We start from the raw sequence: 21,931 nt of genomic DNA on the forward strand, positions 1-21,931 counted from the left end.
ACCGGTACAATCTGTTTCCTCGGTCTCCATGCCGATTCTTGCACCGGAGCCGAGAGCTCACCATCAAGCTGTACAGACTTCGGCTCCGGTGCATACAGTGACATCCCCCGGTACCGAGTCAGTCAGGTCAGGGAAATCTCTTCGCAAATCCCGTCATTTAGAACCATCCACACCGGAATCTCGAGACCGGAGTTTTCAAGTTCGAGATCCTGATTTGTGGGGGGACTCAGAGGATCCTCTTCTTTCTGAGGGGGAATGCTCTTCTGGTGATGAGGACCCGTCTGCTTTGGGACCCTCCTCTAGACCAGATGTGTCTTCTTTTTCTTCCTTTTTGAAGGAGATGTGTGATTCCCTCTCCATTCCTTTGGAGGCTGAGTCAAAGAAGTCCAAAGCTTTTCTGGATGCTCTGGATTTTGACCAGCCTCCAAAGGAATATCTTAAGTTACCTCTCCATGACATCTTGAGAGAGACGTTTTATAAGAATCTAGAATCTCCTTTGACTATCCCTGGAGCTCCCCGAAAATTGGATTCTTTGTATAAAGTCATTCCTATTCCTGGGTTTGACAAACCCCAACTGCCTCATGAGTCCCTTTTGGTTGAGTCTACCCTCAAAAAGTCTAAAGGGGCTAGTGTGTATGCTTCAGTCCCTCCTGGCAGAGAGGGAAAATCCATGGACAAGTTTGGAAAAAGGCTATACCAAAATGCGATGTTGGCCAATAGATCAGGAAATTACGCATTTCATTTCTCTTTCTATCTTAAGCAGCTTATTCAAAATCTTACTGCTTTTGAGAAATATCTTCCTGATCGGAAAAAGTCTGCTTTTCACCAAACTTGTTCTTCTCTTTTACAGCTTCGTAAATTCATGGTCAGATCAATTTATGATACTTTCGAACTGACCTCCAGAGCCACAGCTATGTCAGTAGCCATGCGACGGCTGGCCTGGCTTCGGGTTTCAGAACTCGATGTCAATCACCAGGATCGACTAGCCAACGCGCCTTGCTTGGGGGATGAGCTGTTTGGAGATTCCATGGACTCCACTACTCAAAAACTATCGGCTCATGAGACTCGATGGGACACTCTTCTTAAAACTAAGAAACCCCCATCGACCAGGCCTTTTCGTCCACAATTGACCTACCAACGTAGATTTGTGGCTCGTCCTCTGCCTCAAGCTGCACAACAGCCTAGACGTCAGAGACAACAACGACCAGCTGCTAGACAACCTCAACAACAGCAGCAGGTAAAACCTCCACCTTCACAAAAATCTACTCAACCCTTTTGACTTGGTTCTCCAGAACATAGCCAGTCTTGTTCCTTCTACCCACCTTCCACAGCCTATAGGAGGACGCCTTACTTATTTCATAAGCCGTTGGGAATTCATCACGTCAGATCAGTGGGTCCTAAACATCATCCGCCACGGCTACTCTCTCAATTTTCAGACTCTACCTCCTCCAAGTCAACCAAAAGAGTCTGCTTTGAACACTCCTCAGTCTTTCCTTCTTCTCCAAGAAGTTCAATCCCTCCTCCTTCTGAACGCCATAGAGGAGGTTCCTCTAGATCAGAAGGGGCAGGGATTCTACTCCCGTTATTTTTTAGTTCCCAAAAAAACAGGAGATCTCAGACCCATTCTAGATCTCCGCGATCTCAGCAAATGTTTGGTCAAAGAAAAGTTCAAGATGCTTTCTCTGGCCACTCTTTATCCTCTTCTCAATCAAGGCGACTGGCTATGTTCCCTCGATCTCAAAGAAGCATACACTCACGTTCCGGTCAATCCGGCCTTCAGACAGTATCTCCGCTTCATGATCAATCATCGTCATTACCAATACAAAGTGCTACCATTCGGTCTAGCCTCCTCTCCAAGAGTATTTACCAAATGTCTGATTGTGGTGGCTGCCTTTCTACGTTCCCACCTCCTTCAGGTGTTTCCTTACCTGGACGATTGGTTAATCAAGGCCACTTCATCTCAGTCAGTACTTCTGGCCATCAACCAAACCATCCTGTTTCTACAACTTCTGGGGTTCGAGATAAATCTACTCAAATCTCATATTGTCCACACTCAGAAACTTCAGTTCATTGGAGCAGTGCTGGACACAGTCCTCATGAGAGCTTTCTTGCCGTCCAACCGTCTGCACATTCTCCAATCTCTATGTCAGCAGGTTCTTCATCAGCGTTCCATATCTGCCAAACTAATGATGATACTCTTAGGTCACATGGCCTCTACAGTTCATGTCACGCCTTTTGTACGTCTCCATCTACGCACTCCTCAATGGACCCTAGCTACCCAGTGGTCCCAAGCGACGGATCCTTGCTCACGACACATATCTGTGACATCATCTCTTCGTCAATCTCTTCAATGGTGGTTGATATCCTCAAATCTCTCCAAAGGTCTTGTGTTCCATCTACCTCCTCATCAACTTATCATCACCACCGATGCCTCCCCTTACGCCTGGGGAGCTCATTTGAACGAGTTCCAAACTCAAGGACTTTGGACAGCCCAGGAAATGAAACATCACATCAACTTCCTGGAACTAAGAGCGATGTTTTATGCCCTCAAGGCTTTTCAACATCTTCTCTTCCCTCAAGTCCTCCTACTTTGTACAGACAATCAGGTTGCGATGTATTACATCAACAAGCAGGGTGGAACAGGCTCTCGCCTCTTGTGCCAGGAAGCCCAGAAGATCTGGACTTGGACCGTAGATCACCATCTGTTTCTGAAAGCTATCTACATACAAGGCGAACAGAATTCCTTAGCAGACAAGCTCAGCAGAATTCTCCAGCCTCACGAATGGACTCTCAATCCTTTGACTCTCCAGTCCATATTCGATCAATGGGGCACTCCTCAGGTGGACCTCTTCGCAGCTCCTCACAATCATCAATTGCCCCAATTCTGCTCCAGACTTTACTCTCCTCACCGTCTAGCAGCGGATGCATTTCTTCTGGATTGGTCCAACCTGTTCCTGTACGCTTTCCCCCTTCTTCCACTGTTTCCTACTCTGCTTACGCAGCATCAGGAAACCCTTCTACATCCCAACCTCCAGTCTCTGCACCTGACAGCTTGGTATCTCTCGGGCTGACTTCTCATGATACTCTTTTGTCTCAGCCCGTTCTTTCCATTCTGAATGCCTCCAGGAAACCGGTCACTCTACAATGTTACCATCAGAAGTGGACAAGGTTTTCCTCCTGGTGCTTTCTTCATCATCATGATCCCACTTCCCTTGCAGTGGAACCCTTGTTGGATTATCTTCTTTCTTTATCTGACTCTGGCCTCAAGTCTACTTCAATCAGAGTCCACCTCAGTGCTATTGCTGCTTTTCATGAGCCAGTCCATGGAAAACTCCTCTCAGCTCATCCCTTGGTGTCCAGGTTCATGCGGGGTCTTTTTAATGTTAAACCACCTCTTAAAGCCCCTCCTGTTATCTGGGATCTCAATGTGGTTCTTTCCGTCTTAATGAAACCTCCATTTGAACCTTTGGCTACCGCTTCTTTCAAGTTTCTCACTTGGAAGGTTCTTTTTCTTATTGCCCTTACCTCTGCCAGGAGAGTCAGTGAGCTTCATGCACTAGTTGCGGACCCACCTTTTACAGTCTTCCATCATGACAAGGTGGTTCTGCGTACACATCCAAAGTTTCTCCCTAAGGTTGTCTCTGAATTCCATCTCAACCAATCCATTGTTCTGCCTGTCTTCTTTCCGAAACCTCACTCGCATTCTGGAGAACAGGCTCTGCATACTTTGGACTGTAAGCAGGCTCTGGCTTACAATTTAGACCGTACTAAGCCCCACAGATCATCTCCCTAACTCTTTCTGTCCTTTGATCCGAATAAATTGGGACATCCTGTTTCTAATCGCACGTTGTCTAATTGGCTGGCAGCGTGCATTTCATTCTGTTATGCTCAGACCGGACTGACACTGGAAGGTTCTGTCACGGCCCATAGAGTCCGAGCAATGGCAGCATCTGTAGCTTTCCTCCGATCCACCCCTATTGAGGAAATCTGCAAAGCTGCCACTTGGTCCTCAGTTCATACTTTTACATCTCATTATTGTCTGGATGCATTCTCCAGACGGGATGGACACTTCGGCCAATCTGTTTTGCAAAATTTGTTTTCCTAATGGCCAACTTTCCTCCATCCCTCTTTTTGTTAGCTTGGAGGTCACCCATCAGTCAAGAATATGCTGCCTGCTTGTCCTGGGATAAAGCACAGTTACTTACCGTAACAGGTGTTATCCAGGGACAGCAGGCAGATATTCTTGCGTCCCTCCCACCTCCCCGGGTTGGCTTCTTAGCTGGCTTATCCTAACTGGGGACCGCGCGCCTCTGTCGGGCGGGAAGGCACTCGCGCGTGCGCGGTGCGGCCTACTAGAACTTTCCAAGTTCTTAGAGTGCAATCACTCTAAAATTGTCCGTACCGGGGCTCCGTCGGTGCCGTCACCCATCAGTCAAGAATATCTGCCTGCTGTCCCTGGATAACACTTGTTATGGTAAGTAACTGTGCTTTCTAGTGGAACTCTTTGTGTCATATATATATATAAGATGGAAAGAACGCTAGCTATGCAAAAAGGAAAGTTTAATAAATTTCAGGAGGTTTGGGGTCCATTAATAGAATATTGTGATGAGTAAATATCATTATCCCAGGACAAGTAGGCAGCATATTCTTGACTGATGGGTGACGGCACCGACGGAGCCCCAGTACGGACAATTTTAGAGTGATTGCACTCTAAGAACTTAGAAAGTTCTAGCTAGGCTGCACCATGCGTGCGCGAGTGCCTTCCCACCCGACGAAGGCGCGCGGTCCCCAGTTTCTTAGTTTCCGTGGAGCTAAGAAGACGCGTGTTTCCAACGGCTGTTGGAAAATTTTCCTTTTTTGTCGCCTTCCCGCTCGCGCGTTATTTTTCTTCGTGAAATTCTTCATGTTATTTTTTTCTTTTCTTTACTTGTTAAAAAAAAAAAAAAAAAAGTCGATTTTTTCCGACTTTTTTACGGTCGGCCCCGGTGGGGCCTGTTGGCACCATCGAAGCCTCGAGCTTCGATTTTGCTACTGCCGTTTTCCCTTCATACCCCCTTCACCGGGTTTTAAAAAGTGTCAGCGGTGTGCACGCCCTATTTCCTTATCCGACCCGCACAAGTGGTGCCTTCAGTGTTTGGGTCCGGACCATAGGGCTGAGACGTGCACCCGCTGTAGTTCTCTTCAAAAGAGAACTTTGAAGAATCGCCAAATCCAACAGCAGATTCTTTTCGGTGCCGCTATGGAAGTTCCACCGGCATCGATCCCGACATCGGCAACTTCCTCCAAGTCGGCACCGGTGGTTTCGACACCGCAAGATGTAACTTCGGTGTCGCACCCCACAGGTAAGCCGGCTAAGAAGCCATCCCCTACTGTTCTTGGCCTGCCAGTCGAACATGCAGTAAGCCAAGTCCTGCAGATTGTGCGCCGGCCCCGCAAACACTCCGCTCCCATAGAAGTGACTGCCTCTTCATCGGCATCGACTTCGCCTGAGCGTAGAGCTGCACTGCAGGTACCGAGCAAGAAAAAAGCGGTACCGGTGCCATCGAGACCATCTCTGGATGAGCGCATCGCATCCATCCTCCAGGTCCAGCTTAAGGACAATTACAACACCTGCTCCCGGCTCTCCTAACTCCGAGCCTTCTGGTGTCGGTACCTACTGAGCCTACGGTACCGATCGTCGACCAGCCTATTTTGTCAGCATCGACGCTATCGGCATCACTTAAATCTGCCTCTTCTATATCTATGCCTATTTTATCGGCAGAGCCAAAGTCTCTTTGTCGAGCTGCTCATGCTGTCTCTGATCCGGTACCGCTTTCCGACACCCGTACCGCTTTACAGTTGCCAGGTACGGTGTCGATGCGTTCCGGCAAATCGGTATGCAAGACTAGGCATATCGAATCCTCTACTCCTCTATCTCAGGGCCATCTTCCATCGGTACGTGACCCTGATTTATGGGATGACTCCGAGGATCCCCTCGATACTGAGGAGGATTTTTCATCGGACGAGGCTGACCCATCAGTGCAAGAGCCTGCTAGTAAGCCAGAGCACTCTTCTTTCACTAAATTTCTTAGGGAAATGTCAGACACCCTTTCTCTCCCCTTGGAGTCTGATTCTAAAAAGTCCGAAGCATTCCTAGATGCTTTGGACTTTGACCAACCTCCCAAGGAATTTTTAAAATTACCCCTTCACGATATCTTAAGAGAAACTTTTTACAAAAATCTGGAGACTCCTCTCACCATCCCAGGAGCTCCAAGGAAATTGGAATCACTTTATAAGGTGATCCTTATTCCATGGTTTGACAAACCTCAGCTTCCACACGAATCTTTGCTAGTGGAATCAACCCTAAAAAAATCTGCAGGCTCAAGTGTGTATGCTTCTGTCCCTCCTGGCAGAGAGGGTAAGGCTATGGACAAATTTGGTAAACGACTTTACCAGAATGCTATGTTGGCCAACCGTTCAGGTAACTATGCATTCCACTTCTCCTTTTACCTGAAACATCTTATCCAGCAGATGGCCACTTTTCAAAAATATATTCCTGACCGCAAGCTTTCTGCTTTTCAGCAATGCATTGCCAGTCTCTTGCAGCTCAGGAAGTTTATGGTCCGTTCCATCTATGACACTTTTGAACTGACATCCCGAGCTACTGCTATGTCTATAGCGATGAGACGATTGGCATGGCTTCGCGTCTCAGAACTTGATGTGAACCATCAGGACCGCCTTGCCAATGCTCCCTGCCTGGGTGATGAGCTGTTTGGAGAATCTCTGGATACTACCACCCAGAAGCTTACCGCTCATGAGACGAGGTGGGATACTTTATTGAAAAATAAAAAGAAACCTCCTCCTACTCGTCCTTTTAGGCAGCAGACGTCATACCAGCGCCTTTTCTCTGCTCGGCCAATTCAGCCTCATCCTCCTCAGCCTCGCAGACAGCAGCAACAACAGCACCAACAGGCTCGCCAGCAACAGCCACCTGCAATTAAACCTGTGTCGTAACCACCTCAGCCCTTTTGACTCTCTTCTCCAGGGCATTGCCAGTCTTCCTCCCTCATGTCCTCTTCCTCAGCCTATTCGAGGTCGTCTCAAACTTTTTCTAGCTCATTGGGAGCTAATCACCACCGATCAGTGGGTGCTCTCTATCATCGCCCACGGCTACTCCCTGAATTATCAGACACCTCCACCGTTAGGCCTGCCAAAAGAGTCTGTTTCCAACAGGTCTCAATCCCTCCTTCTCTCTCAAGAGGTTCAATCCCTCTTTCTTCTCAATTCCATCAAAGAAGTTCCTCCAGATCAGCGAGGTCAGGGATTTTACTCCAGGTACTTTCTAGTTCCCAAAAAGACCGGAGACCTCAGACCTATATTAGATCTCAGAGATCTCAACAAATGTTTGGTCAAGGAGAAGTTCAAAATGCTCTCTCTTGCCACCCTCTACCCTCTTCTCACTCAGGGCGACTGGCTATGCTCCCTCGATCTCAAAGAGGCCTATACACATATCCCGATCCATCAGGCGTCCAGACAATATCTTCGCTTTCTCATCAATCACACTCATTACCAGTACAAGGTGCTACCCTTCAGGCTAGCCTCCTCTCCCAGGGTATTCACCAAGTGCCTAATTGTGGTAGCAGCCTATCTACACTCTCACACTTTTCAGGTCTTCCCTTATCTGGACGACTGGCTGATCAAGGCTCATTCTCCTCAGGTGGTTCTGCTTGCCACCAACCAGACCATTCACTTCCTGCAACTATTGGGTTTCGAAATCAATCTCCCCAAGTCACATCTCATTCCAACTCAGCGACTTCAATTCATTGGCGCCATTCTGGACACTGTTCTCATGAGGGCGTTTCTTCCGTCCAACCGCCTTCAGACCATCCTTCATCTCTGCCAGCAGGTGTTTCAGCAGATTACCATCTCTGCAAATCACATGATGGTGCTTTTGGGGCACATGGCTTCGACAGTGCATGTCACCCCTTTTGCACGTCTCCACCTGCGCACTCCTCAGTGGACCCTAACAACCCAGTGGTCCCAAGCGAGGGATCCTTGCTCACAACACATATCTGTGACATCGTCTCTTTGACAGTCGCTTCTTTGGTGGTTGACATCTTCAAATCTATCCAGAGGTCTACTGTTCCATCTACCTCATCATCATCTCGTGATCACCACAGATGCATCCCCCTATGCCTGGGGAGCTCACTTGAACGAATTCCAAACTTAGGGGTTTTGGACTGCCCAGGAAAAGAAGCATCACATCAATTTCCTGGAACTCCAAGCTATGTTTTATGCCCTCAAGGCATTTCAACATCTTCTCTTTCCTCAAGTACTACTCCTTTGCACAGACAATCAAGTTGCAATGTACTACATCAACAAACAGGGAGGGACGGGCTCTCGCCTGTTGTGTCAGGAAGTCCAACGGATTTGGTCTTGGGCGACAGCTCGTCGTTTATTCCTGAAAGCTGTCTACATTCAAGGGGAGCGGAATTCCTTAGCAAACAATCTCAGCAGAATTCTCCAACCTCACGAATGGACTCTCGACCCCTTGACTCTCCAGTCCATTTTCGCTCAATGGGGCACTCCTCAAGTGGACCTTTTTGCAGCTCCTCACAATCATCAGCTGCCCCTGTTTTGCTCCAGACTCTACTCTCCTCACCGTCTGGCACCAGATGCATTTCTTCTGGATTGGACCAATCTTTTCCTATATGCATTTCCTCCTCTACCACTCATGCTGCGGACATTGTTCAAGCTCAAGAGGGACCAAGCCACCTTGATTCTCATCGCTTCACGGTGGCCCAGGCAACATTGGTTCTCCCTCCTACTTCAACTCAGTTCCAGGGAACCCATACTTCTTCCACTGTTTCCTTCTCTGCTAACTCAGCATCAGCAGTCCCTACTGCATCCCAACTTACAGTCTCTGCGCCTGACAGCTTGGTATCTCTCGGGCTAACTTTGGCTCATTCACTTCTGTCTCAGTCTGTCCGTTCTGTCATTGATGCTTCCAGGAAACCTGCCACTCTTTATTGTTACCAACAGAAGTGGTCTCGGTTTTCTTCCTGGTGCCTCTTACATCACCATAATCCCACGTTGGACTATCTTCTTTCCCTGTCGGACTCTGGTCTCAAATCTACTTCTATCAGAGTTCATCTCAGTGCCATTGCAGCTTTTCATGAGCCAATTTATGGAAAACCCCTCTCTGCTCATCCTTTGGTTTCCAGGTTCATGAGGGGCCTTTTCAATGTGAAACCACCTCTTAAAGCCCCTCCTGTTATCTGGGATCTCAATCTGGTTCTTTCTGCTTTAATGAAGCTGCCTTTTGAACCTTTGGCCACAGCACATTTCAAATTTCTCACTTGGAAAGTGGTCTTCCTTATTGCTCTCACCTCTGCCAGGAGGGTCAGTGAGTTACATGAACTAATGGCCGATCCACCTTTCACTGTTTTTCACCATGATAAGGTAGTTCTGCGTACACATCCAAAGTTTCTTCCTATGGTTGTGTCTGACTTTCATCTTAATCAGTCCATTGTCCTACCTGTTTTTTTCCCGAAGCCTCATTCTCATCCAGGTGAACAGGCTTTGCATACCTTGGACTGTAAACGTGCTCTGGCTTACTATCTCGAGCGCACTAAACCTCACCGATCATCTCCTCAACTTTTTTTATCATTTGATCCTAACAAGCTGTGTCATCCTGTATCTAAACGCACTTTATCCAATTGGCTTTTCTTTCTGTTATGCTCAGTCGGGCCTGACACTGGAAGGTTCTGTCACGGGCCACAAAGTTAGAGCTATGGCAGCGTCTGTAGCTTTCCTCCGATCCACTTCCATTGAGGAAATCTGCAAGGCTGCTACTTGGTCCTCAGTTCATACTTTTACATCTCACTATTGTCTGGATGCATTCTCCAGACGGGATGGACACTTCAGCCAATCTGTTTTACAAAATTTGTTTTCCTAATGGCCAACCTTCCCTCCATCCCTCTTTTTGTTAGCTTGGAGGTCACAGATCAGTCAAGAATATGCTGCCTGCTTGTCCTGGGATAAAGCACAGTTACTTACCGTAACAGGTGTTATCCAGGGACAGCAGGCAGATATTCTTGCGTCCCTCCCACCTCCCCGGGTTGGCTTCTTAACTGGCTTATCTTAACTGGGGACCGCGCGCCTTCGTCGGGCGGGAAGGCACTCGCGCACACGCGGTGTGGCCTAGCTAGAACTTTCTAAGTTCTTAGAATGTAATCACTCTAAAATTGTCCGTACCGGGGCTCTGTCGGTGCCGTCACCCATCAGTCAAGAATATCTGCCTGCTGTCCCTGGATAACACCTGTTACGGTAAGTAACTGTGCTTTTTTTCCCTTATTGGTACAATTGTAAAGTGAGGGATGGGGAGGGAGGGTTTTTTGATTTGATATAATATTAAATGTTTAGAGTATTAGAAACATTATACAATATATTATATGATATATGAATTATTATCCCAGGACAAGCAGGCAGCATATTCTTGACTGATGGGTGACGGCACCGACGGAGGTCCGGTACGGACAATTTTAGAGTGATTGCACTCTAAGAACTTGGAAAGTTCTAGCAGGCCGAGTGCCTACCCGCCCGACGGAGGCGCGCGGTCCCCAGTTTCTTAGTTTCCGCGGAGCTAAGAAGTCGCACTTTTCAACGGCTGTTGAAAAGATTTTTTTCTGTCGCCTTCCCGCTCGCGAAATCTTTTTGGAAATTATATTTCCTTTTTTTCTTTTATTATTTTCTTTAAAAAAAAAACAAACAAACCAGTTTTTTTCTTTTTTCTTCATTTCGTCGGTTTTGCCCCGGCGGGGCCTGCTGCCGCCATCGAGGCCTCGGCCTTCGATTTGGCAGAAGCAGTTTTTCCTTTCATACCCCCCCAGCCAGGTTTTAAAAAGTGCCAGCGGTGTGCACGGCCTATCTCTCTTACGGACCCGCACAATTGGTGCTTACAGTGCCTGGGTCCAGAGCATCAGGCTTCTACCTGCACCCGCTGTGCCACTTTGAAAAAACTTACATAAAAAAACCGACAAATCCAACAACGTTTGCTTTTCGGTGCCGATATGTCTGACCCTGCGACATCGACACTGGCATCGGCACCACCTCAGTCGGCACCCACTTCGTCGACGCCGTGCGACACCGCGCCGGCATCGCAACACTCAGGTAAGCCGGCTAAGAAGCCATCTCCGTTGGAGCGTCCTCCGGTCTCAGTAGCAGCGAGTCCAATCCTGCCGACCTCGAGGCGCCCACGGAAGCGCTCCGCTCCTATTGAGGTGAGCCCCTCGACATCGGGTTCCTCATCCTCGGAGCGTAGAGCGGCACCACAGGTACCGCAGAAGAAAAAGGCGGTACCGGTGCCTTCGCTGGACGAGCGGATTGCTGCTGTCCTGCAAGTGCAACTTAAGGAGCAGTTGCAACAGCTCCTTCCCGCACTTTTGACACCGAGCCTTCCAGTCCCGGTCCGGTCTGAGCCACCGGTACCGACAGTGGAGCGCCCTCTTTTATCGGCATCCACTTTGTCGGTACCGGTTCACACTGCTTCCTCGACTTTGATGCCAATCTTAGCACCGGAACCGAGAGCTCAACACCAGGCGGTGCAGACTTCGGTACCGACGCAGCATGTCACATCTCCTGGTACCATGTCTATGAGGTCGGGTAAGTCGGTGCGCAAAACCCGACACCTGGAACCCTCCACTCCGGAGTCTCGAGACCGTGGCTCTCAGATTCGGGACCCTGATTTGTGGGGTGACTCTGAAGAGCCCTTTCTGTCTAAGGGTGACTGTTTCTCTGATGAAGAGGATCAACTTGTTGCTGATCCCTCTTCTAAGCAGGATTCCACATCTTTTACCTCTTTCTTAAAAGAGATGTGTGAATCTCTTTCTATTCCCTTGGAGGCTGAGTCGAAGAAATCCAAGGCATTCCTTGATGCTCTGGACTTTGACCAGCCTCCAAGGGAATTTCTCAAACTTCCTCTCCATGACATCTTAAGAGAGACTTTTTATAAAAATTTAGAGACTCCCCTGACTGTACCGGGAGCTCCTCGTAAATTGGACTCCTTATACAAGGTTATCCCTATTCCTGGTTTTGACAAACCTCAGCTCCCGCATGAGTCTCTTTTGGTAGAATCCACACTTAAGAAATCAGCGGGAGCTAGTGTGTATGCCTCAGTCCCTCCTGGCAGAGAAGGAAAAGCCATGGACAAATTTGGCAAACGTTTATATCAGAATGCCATGTTAGCCAATAGGTCAGGGAACTACGCTTTTCATTTTTCATTTTATTTAAAGCACTTCATTCAAAACATGGCTGCTTTTGAAAAGTACCTCCCTGACCGCAAGAAATCTGCATTTCATGCCTGCTCTTCCTCTCTTCTCCAGTTACGCAAGTTCCTAGTTCGGTCAATTTATGACACATTTGAATTGACTTCTAGGGCCACGGCTATGTCTGTTGCCATGCGTCGGTTGGCATGGCTCAGAGTCTCAGAGCTCGATGTAAATCATCAGGACCGCCTAGCAAATGCTCCCTGCTTGGATAATGAGCTCTTCGGAGAGTCCATGGATTCCACTACACAAAAGCTGTCTGCCCATGAGACTCGGTGGGATACTCTCCTGAAGACTAAGAAAAAGACTCCACCTGCTCGGCCTTTTCGCCAACAATCTGCCTACCAGCGCCGCTATGCTGCCCGTCCCTTGCCACCGGCTACTCAACAGCCTAGACGTCAGCGTCAGCAACAACGACAACCACCTAGGCCAGCCCAGCAGCAACAGATGAAGCCTCCTCCACCACAAAAGTCTACCCAAAGCATAGCCAATATTCCACCATCTGCCAATCTCCCTCGACCCATAGGAGGACGTCTTTCTTGTTACACCAGCCGTTGGGAGAACATCACATCGGATCAGTGGGTCCTCAACATCATCCGCCACGGCTACTCTCTCAACTTTCAGACACGTCCTGCACAAAGTCTGCCAAGAGAGTCTGCTTTGAACACCTCTCAGTCTTCTCTCCTTCTTCAGGAGGTTCAATCCCTCCTCCTCCTGAACGCCATAGAGGAAGTTCCTCTAGATCAGAAGGGGCAGGGATTCTACTCCCGTTATTTTCTGGACCCAAAAAAAATAGGAGATCTCAGACCCATCCTAGATCTTCGCGATCTCAACAAATGCTTGGTCAAGGAGAGATTCAAGATGCTTTCTCTGGCAACTCTTTATCCTCTTCTCCATCAAAGCGACTGGCTATGCTCCCTCGATCTCAAAGAGGCATACACTCACATTCCGGTCAATTTTGCCTCCAGACAGTACCTCCGCTTCATGATCAATCATTGTCATTACCAATACAAAGTGCTGCCCTTCGGTCTTGCCTCCTCTCCAAGAGTGTTCACCAAATGTCTGATTGTGGTGGCTGCCTTTCTACGCTCTCACCACCTTCAAGTCTTTCCTTATCTGGACGATTGGTTAATCAAGGCCAATTCATCTCAAACAGTGCTCCTGGCCACCAACCAAACCATCCTGTTTCTACAGCTTCTGGGGTTCGAGATCAATCTACCCAAATCTCATCTCATCCCCACTCAGAGACTTCAATTCATTGGAGCGATGCTAGACACAGTCCTCATGAGAGCATTCCTACCGTCCAACCGTCTTCAAACTCTTCAATCTCTATGTCAGCAGGTGCTTCCACAACGTTCCATCTCTGCCAAGCAAATGATGATACTCTTGGGTCACATGGCCTCCACAGTTCATGTCACACCCCTCGCACGTCTTCACCTGCGCACTCCTCAATGGATCCTAGCTACCCAGTGGTCCCAAGCGACGGATCCTTGCTCATGACACATATCTGTGACATCATCTCTTCGTCAGTCTCTACAATGGTGGTTGATATCCTCAAATCTCTCCAGAGGTCTTCTGTTTCATCTACCTCTTCATCAACTTGTCATCACCACCGACGCCTCCCCTTATGCCTGGGGAGCTCATTTGAACGAATTCCAAACTCAAGGACTTTGGACAGCCCAGGAAATGAAACATCACATCAATTTCCTGGAACTCAGAGCGATGTTTTATGCCCTCAAGACCTTCCAACATCTTCTCTTTCCTCAGGTCCTCCTGCTGTGCACAGACAATCAAGTTGCGATGTACTACATCAACAAGCAGGGTGGGACAGGCTCTCGCCTCTTGTGCCAGGAAGCCCAGAAGATTTGGGCTTGGGCCACAGATCACCAACTATTCCTGAAAGCTATCTACATTCAGGGAGAACAGAATTCCTTAGCGGACAAGCTCAGCAGAATTCTCCAGCCTCACGAGTGGACACTCGATCCTTTAACTCTACAGTCCATCTTCGCTCAGTGGGGCACTCCTCAGATAGACCTCTTTGCAGCTCCTCACAATCACCAGCTGCCCCTATTCTGCTCCAGACTCTACTCCCCTCACCGTCTGGCAGCGGATGCATTTCTCCTCGATTGGTCCAATCTGTTCCTGTACGCTTTCCCTCCTCTGCCTCTCATGTTACGAACCTTGTTCAAGCTCAAGAGGGAACGAGCCACCATGATTCTGATTGCTCCACGGTGGCCCAGGCAACATTGGTTCTCCCTTCTACTTCAACTCAGTTCCAGGGAGCCTTTCCTTCTTCCACTGTTTCCTTCTCTGCTTACGCAACATCAGGAGACCCTTTTGCATCCCAACCTTCCATCTCTGCACCTGACAGCTTGGTTTCTCTCGGGCTGACTTCTCATGATACTCTTTTGTCTCAGCCCGTTCGTTCCATTCTGGATGCCTCCAGGAAACCGGCCACTCTGCAATGTTACCATCAGAAGTGGACACGGTTTTCTTCCTGGTGTCTTCTTCATCATCATGATCCCACTTCCCTTGCAGTGGAGACCTTATTGGATTATCTTCTTTCTTTGTCTGACTCTGGCCTCAAGTCTACTTCCATCAGAGTCCACCTCAGTGCTATTGCTGCTTTTCATGAGCCAGTTCATGGAAAACTTCTCTCGGCTCATCCCTTGGTGTCCAGATTCATGCGGGGTCTTTTCAATGTGAAACCACTTCTCAAAGCCCCTCCGGTAATCTGGGATCTCAATGTGGTTCTTTCAGCCTTAATGAAGCCTCCCTTTGAACCTTTGGCTACCGCTCCTTTCAAGTTTCTCACTTGGAAGGTACTTTTCCTTATTGCTCTTACCTCTGCCAGGAGGGTCAGTGAGCTACATGCACTAGTTGCTGATCCACCTTTTACAGTCTTTCATCATGACAAGGTGGTTCTGCGTACACTTCCAAAGTTTCTCCCTAAGGTTGTCTCGGAATTCCATCTCAACCAATCCATTGTTCTGCCTGTCTTCTTTCCGAAACCTTACTCTCATTCTGGAGAACAAGCTCTGCATACTTTGGACTGTAAGCGGGCTCTGGCTTACTATTTAGAGCGTACTAAGCCCCACAGATCAGCTCCCCAACTCTTTCTGTCCTTTTATCCGAATAAATTGGGACGTCCTGTTTCTAAACGTACGTTGTCTAATTGGCTGGCAGCGTGCATTTCTTTCTGTTATGCTCAGACCGGACTGACACTGGAAGGTTCTGTCACGGCCCATAGAGTTCGAGCTATGGCAGCATCTGTGGCTTTCCTCCGTTCCACGCCTATTGAGGAAATCTGCAAGGCTGCTACTTGGTCCTCAGTTCATACTTTTACATCTCATTATTGTCTGGATGCTTTCTCCAGACGGGATGGACACTTCGGCCAATTTGTTTTGCAAAATTTGTTTTCCTAATGGCCAACCTTCCCACCATCCCTCTTTTTGTTAGCTTGGAGGTCACCCATCAGTCAAGAATATGCTGCCTGCTTGTCCTGGGATAAAGCACAGTTACTTACCGTAACAGGTGTTATCCAGGGACAGCAGGCAGATATTCTTGCGTCCCACCCACCTCCCCGGGTTGGCTTCTTAGCTGGCTTATCCTAACTGGGGACCGCGCGCCTCCGTCGGGCGGGAAGGCACTCGCGCGTGCGCGGTGCGTCCTGCTAGAACTTTCCAAGTTCTTAGAGTGCAATCACTCTAAAATTGTCCGTACCGGGGCTCCGTCGGTGCCGTCACCCATCAGTCAAGAATATCTGCCTGCTGTCCCTGGATAACACCTGTTACGGTAAGTAACTGTGCTGTAGGGATGGGAGGGAAGGTTTAAATTCTATAATTTAAGTTGTATATGAAAGCTAATAAAATGTTATTGTATAAGTTCAAATGATATTTTCTGATACATTTGTTGTAAGATGTAAAAATGAATAAAAAAAAAAAAAGAAAACAATTTTAACTCTTTTACAGTCCAGCGATACTTGCTGTTCTGTACGTTCATGAATCTTTCTATACTAGGAAAACAAACTTTTCAGTGGTAGCCCCAACTCTATGGAATGCTTTACCCTCTCATCTCCATCATGAAAAATCTATCGATAAATTTAAGACTAACCTAAAAACGTTTTTATTTCAAGACGCATTCAACCGCTCTTGAATTCCTCTTCTTAAATCCACCAACCGCTTTCAAGAAGCAATCCTACCCCTAATGTTTTATCCCCTCTCTTTCCATTTCCTTTCTACCCTCTTCCCCCCCCTTCTAAACTCTATTAATGTAACTTTACCCAACTCCTCCCTTTCAGTCATCACTTTCAAGTCTGTCTTGTCGATGTCTTCAATGTTCACCTCCCTTTCTTTCCATAGACATTACTTTTAAGTACTATTTTTATCTCTATTTTAGTATTTTACTGTAAACCGGCTAGATACTCATTGATGGTTGGTATATTAAAAATCAATAAACTTGAATATAACAGTGCACCTAATCATAAACTCATGTGGCTCTACTATTAGTTATGAAAATGTATAAATACATAAATGATATGACAATCATGCCTTTGAAGGCGTATTAATAGGTTGGACTAAGGTTAGGTTATGTGACCCTTTCTTTTTTCTGCTGTTATTTAGCTAAGAGTTTTGCTCAGAAAGACTTGTCTCTCATTCATGTCCTTTAAATGTGCTCTTCTACATTTGAGGGGTTGTTTTTTTTAAAGAAACATTTTCCCATAAAAAATAAGATGCAACTGAGAATTTACTTTCTTCAGTATTTCATCTGTGCCAAATTAAACTGACTCCAGAAGATGACATGGTTTCCTTGTCCTCCCTATTGCAAGCTAGATTTAAATTTTAGTCATTGATATATAAACATCTTGTCTAAAGATAAGTGTAAAACTTTCCCAATTTTTTCTTTCTTTCCACATTGCCTTTCCTATCTCTAGAAGACATCAAGATATGACAGCTGTCTCTTGTTTTCCAGGACTGCATCAGCCTAGGTTGTGGTGAGCCAAGCAGGAGCCAGTACCATTCTTTTGTTCTGTACCACAGTAATAGCCCTCGTTGGGGAGAAATCATCAAGTTGCCTATCCCTATTGACAGATTTCGGGGCTGCCACCTCCGCTTTGAGTTCAGGCACTGTTCAAGTGAGTACATTTAATGGGAGAACATACACATGTTCTTCAAGTACCATCTGCATCCTTTACATTATCCACAAAGTATCTTAAATCCAGTCCTGTCTGATGAACTAGTCTGCTACAAAATATATTTTATTTTGAGCCAGGGTTTTTTTGGGTCAGGTTTTTTTTTTTTTTTTTCAAATTCTTTATTCATTTTCCCTTCTTACATCAAGAACACAATATTACATCATTTAAACCTTATAAACATCTCTTTTATTACTTTTAACATCATCTTAAAAACATACATTTATACCCTCTCCTCCCACCCTACCCACAAACATTTTAATCAAAAATATCATATAAATATTGGGTCAGTTTTGCTATCATTCTTTTAAACTTCATTTTACATTTTATAAAATGTGTAAACAGCAGGTTTTGCCATCAGCATTTTCATTTAAAACAAATACATTTTCAAATTAAACAAAATGTAACCAAAGCAATCATTCCATCAACCAGTAATTTTTCCACAAATGAAATTTGAAGGGAAAGAATAAGAAACTCATCAAATGCCCAGGTAAAGCCTCAATACTGATTGGGTAGATTTCTCATTGGAACGATGCAGGAAAATAAAGTTTTCTAGATGCCGTAAATGAATGCTTCATAGAGCAGTTGGTCCAAAAACTGATCAGAGGACACTTTAGAATCTAGTTCTTACTGGAATGCTTACATCAGATCTTACTTGACTCCTTTAATCTCTAGTCCTACTCATTGTGCTGGCCATACCCTTGATTTGGTTTTTATTCCTAAAATGCTCAACACATCTATCACAATTCAATCTGTGGGGCAGCTAGGCAGTAGTGATAATAGGACAATCAAATTTGTCATCACTAGAAGGAAAATACCAAAAAATGTTGACTGCTGTAGCACTTGTTTTTATATCTATCTATACAGAGTGGGATGGAGTGAGGAACACTGCACTGGAGAGCCTGTTCCTTTTAATCATTGGTTGAACTTTTCCAGAGTTCATTCCATGAAAGTAAAATGAGCCAGTCCAGATGTTCAAGTTAACCAAAATAAAGGCTTTTTTAAATTTGCTTTTTCACACAGCTTCTTCAGTATTAGAAATTAAAAGTATGATGGCAAAATTACAGCAGCAGTCTCAAAGCCAGGTCACATGCACCTGACAAAAACCCAAATAGCATTCCATGATACTGATTCCTGGGCAAGCAGTGGCTTCCCCCTATGTCTGTCTCAATACCTGACTATAAACTTTTCCTCCAGGAACTTATCCAAACCTTTTTTTTAACCTGCATTCAAATAAGAAAATGGTTTATTTTTCTATCTGTGTCTAAACAGCAAGTCTTGTGGCTGAAAAACCACCAGTGAATCCACAGACTTAAATAAAGTGGCCTCAAAATCAAAGGATAACACTCGGCAATGAGCAATAAGCTCATTCGAGTCTTTCTCATATCATGGGCCATATGGAAAAAGGCATGAAGTAAAAAACTTACTTAAGATCACAAAGGAGAGGAAAAACCTTTCATGCCAAAAAACGTATTTTAAATCATAAATCAAAATAGTTTATCTAGCACAAGGCTTAATCAAAAAGAAAGTTGCAAAAAAACATATAATGTCACTTAGCTGGCCAACCGTGCAGTCCAGGCTTAATGACTCTAAACTAAACCTTAGGTTTATATACTGCATCATCTCCACAATCGTAGAGCTCAGCACAGTTTACAGGAATTGGGATAGAAAGGAACTCCAAAGAAAGGTTAAAGGTCAGAAGAATGAAGAATAGTTAGAGGGCTTAGGATATCAGAGAGGGAGGAAGTGTTACATTTTTGGGAATAGCCAGGTTTTCAGATGTTTACGGAAAAGTTGAAGAGAGCTCAGATTCCGAAGAGGGGAGGTAAGGTTGTTCCAGAGCTCAGTGAATCTGAAGGGGAGAGAGGTCCCTAGCTTTCCTGGATGGAAAATGCCTTTTAATGAGGGGAAGGATAGTTTTAATTTTTGGGTAGGTCTGGTGGTATTAAGATTTGGGGAGTTCCAAGAAAGTAGAATGAAGGGAGGAAGGATGCCGTGTAGGATCTTGAAAGTTAGACAGGCGCATTTAAAGTGGACCCTGGAGATTATCGGAAGCCAGAAAAGCTTGGACAGGAGCGGTGAGACGTGGTCGAATTCACTTTTTGCGAAGATAAGCTTAGCCGTGGCATTCTGAATCCACTGGAGTCTATGAAGGTTTTTCTTTGTTAGGCTTATGAAGATAAGAGTTGCAATAATCCAGTCTGGAGAGGATGATGGATTGGACAAGGACGGCAAAATGCTTTTGACGGAAACAGGATCTTACTTTTCTCAGCATGTGAAGGCTGAAAAAGCATTTTTTTTACCAGGGAGTTGAGGTGGTCGTTGAAGGACAATGTAGAATCAATGATGATGCCCAGAACATTGCTGGAGAACTCAAGCTGGAGGCAGAGGACAGTGGGATGGAGGTGGGTAGTTGGACTAATTTTGGGCCGGGCCAGAGTAGTTTTGTTTTGGACTCATTCAGTTTCATTTGGACGGTGTGAGCCCAGGATTGGAGGTTCGTTATACAAGAGGATATGTTCACTGAGAGGTTAGTGAGGTTCGAATTGGTCTCGAGGAGGGCGAGGATGTCATCAGCGTAAGTGTAGATTGTTTCTAGGGGGGATAGATGGAGGAGTTTTAGGGAGGACATATAGATGTTGAAAAGAATAGGAGATAGAGGTGAACCCTACGGGACTCCACATATTGGTTTCCAGGGGGAGGATGAGGTGCCATTCATGTTGACAGTGTAGGATCGGGAATGAAGGAATTTTGAGAACCAGTCTAGGATTCAATACTAACAGTACTTGTTCATTCAAAAAAAGTCACCAAGTCTTCAGATCAACTGATGATTGTAATCCATCGTGAAGAAAAGGCTGAACTCCAACTTGAAAAGCTCAAAAGAAGTGCTAAGCAATCAAGAAATAATCTCAGCCTCAAAAAGAGTCCCTGCAGGGCCTTGTTTTGTGGGGTCGCTGTGTCAGGAGCAGTCTTACTGATTTTGGAGAGGGTTGTCTCCTGACGCAGCGACCCTGCGAAACAAGGCCTTGCAGGGTCTCTTTTTGAGACTGAGATTATTTCTTGATTGCTTAGCTCTTTGCGTTTTTCAAGTTGGAGACCAGCTGATCTGATTGACTAGCTAGCATGCTATTTCAGAGTGGATAATGTCCCGTACTCATTTTCACACTACATTTGAAATATTGGATCATCAGTTCTTTGCTTACCTTTAAGCCAGATATGATCTGCAATGTAAGTAAATGTCTGTCCCTACTGTTTGATTGAATATTAATATTTTATTTAATAAGGCCAACGAAGAATAATGCAATCTTGAAGTATAAATTTTGTTTTGCTCTAGTAGATTAAGGTGTTTTGTTTTGTTTTTTTCTTCAGAGCATTTCCACATATACTGTAAATAATAGCATTTATACATGGACATACATTTGGAAATACAGTTTGGGGAAGGGGTTATTCTACATGTGGGGATGCTCATCATTTATTTATTTATGATATTTTTAATCCGCTTAAACCTAAGTGGTTTACAAAAATTTATACATAATTATCAAACAACACACAGCATATATAAGATTCATGGTGACAACCTTACACTCCCATCCTCCTCCCAAAAACTTTCTGGTGATCCAGTCACTTCCTTGAACCCCTTCCCCCTCCAACAAAAAAGTGCTGTATAGGCCTGTCTCCCCAAAATCTGAGGTAACTTGTGTTCAATCCATTGACCTCCTAATCACTGAAAGGCAAAAACAATGCTCAATCGCTGCTACTTTCAGCAACCCTCCTTCTCCAGTCTTCCCAGTTTCCTCTGCCACCAGCTTTTAAGGTAGGAGCAATATGCTATTACTCCTGCCTCTGGTGCTGCCATTTTTCTAAATATGAAAAGGTAGTAATGCTGGAGGCAGGTGAGTTGGGCATCACTTCTGCCTTTAGATGTATGGTGGGGGGGGGGTCTGTGGTGTTTGGGGAGGGGTGCTAGAGGTAGGAGCAATTGGACTTTGCTCCTGCATTTAGAGTTAGATTGAAAGATCAGAGAGTCCAGGGATGGGGTAGGGGGTGGGGGTTTGAGGAGAAGCCAGGCCATAATAATATGGAATTTACGAGATTATGTATACCTTCATTAAGTATGCAGGAAATTTTGTGTATATTATCTTGTATTTTCCAGGTATATTTTAAGATATTTTTACATTCATGTTTTGAAATTGTGTATTGTTTGCATTATATTTTCTCTCTGAGATTCATTTTTAGATTTGTATACCACTTTGGACAGCCTTGTAGACTAGGAAAACAATTTAGAAATCTTGGGACCAATAGTCAAAAACACTTATACAGTTAGTGGCACTGCTGGTTGCATAATTATATGAGAAAACAGACTGCGGGGGCTGCTACCCACCCGACAGGAATAGAGACCGGCAGGCAGGCACCCCCGCTGACCATCACCTGAAGT

The 21,931-nt window shown here is 45.8% G+C and overlaps 1 protein-coding gene across 3 annotated transcripts in view; it reads left to right on the plus strand.

Annotated features, from left to right (window-relative positions):
- The window catches only part of DOCK3 (dedicator of cytokinesis 3), a 694,894-nt gene that overhangs the window by 241,383 nt on the left and 431,580 nt on the right, over positions 1–21,931 (plus strand). For all 3 annotated transcript variants that reach the window (XM_033926008.1, XM_033926006.1, XM_033926007.1), the window contains exon 16: positions 17,277–17,439. In XM_033926008.1, the coding sequence (XP_033781899.1) occupies positions 17,277–17,439 (163 nt within the window). The remainder of the gene's footprint in view (positions 1–17,276; positions 17,440–21,931) is intronic.

The sequence above is a fragment of the Geotrypetes seraphini genome, chromosome 17, assembly GCF_902459505.1.
Source record: "Geotrypetes seraphini chromosome 17, aGeoSer1.1, whole genome shotgun sequence".
Taxonomy (NCBI): Eukaryota; Metazoa; Chordata; class Amphibia; order Gymnophiona; family Dermophiidae; genus Geotrypetes; species Geotrypetes seraphini.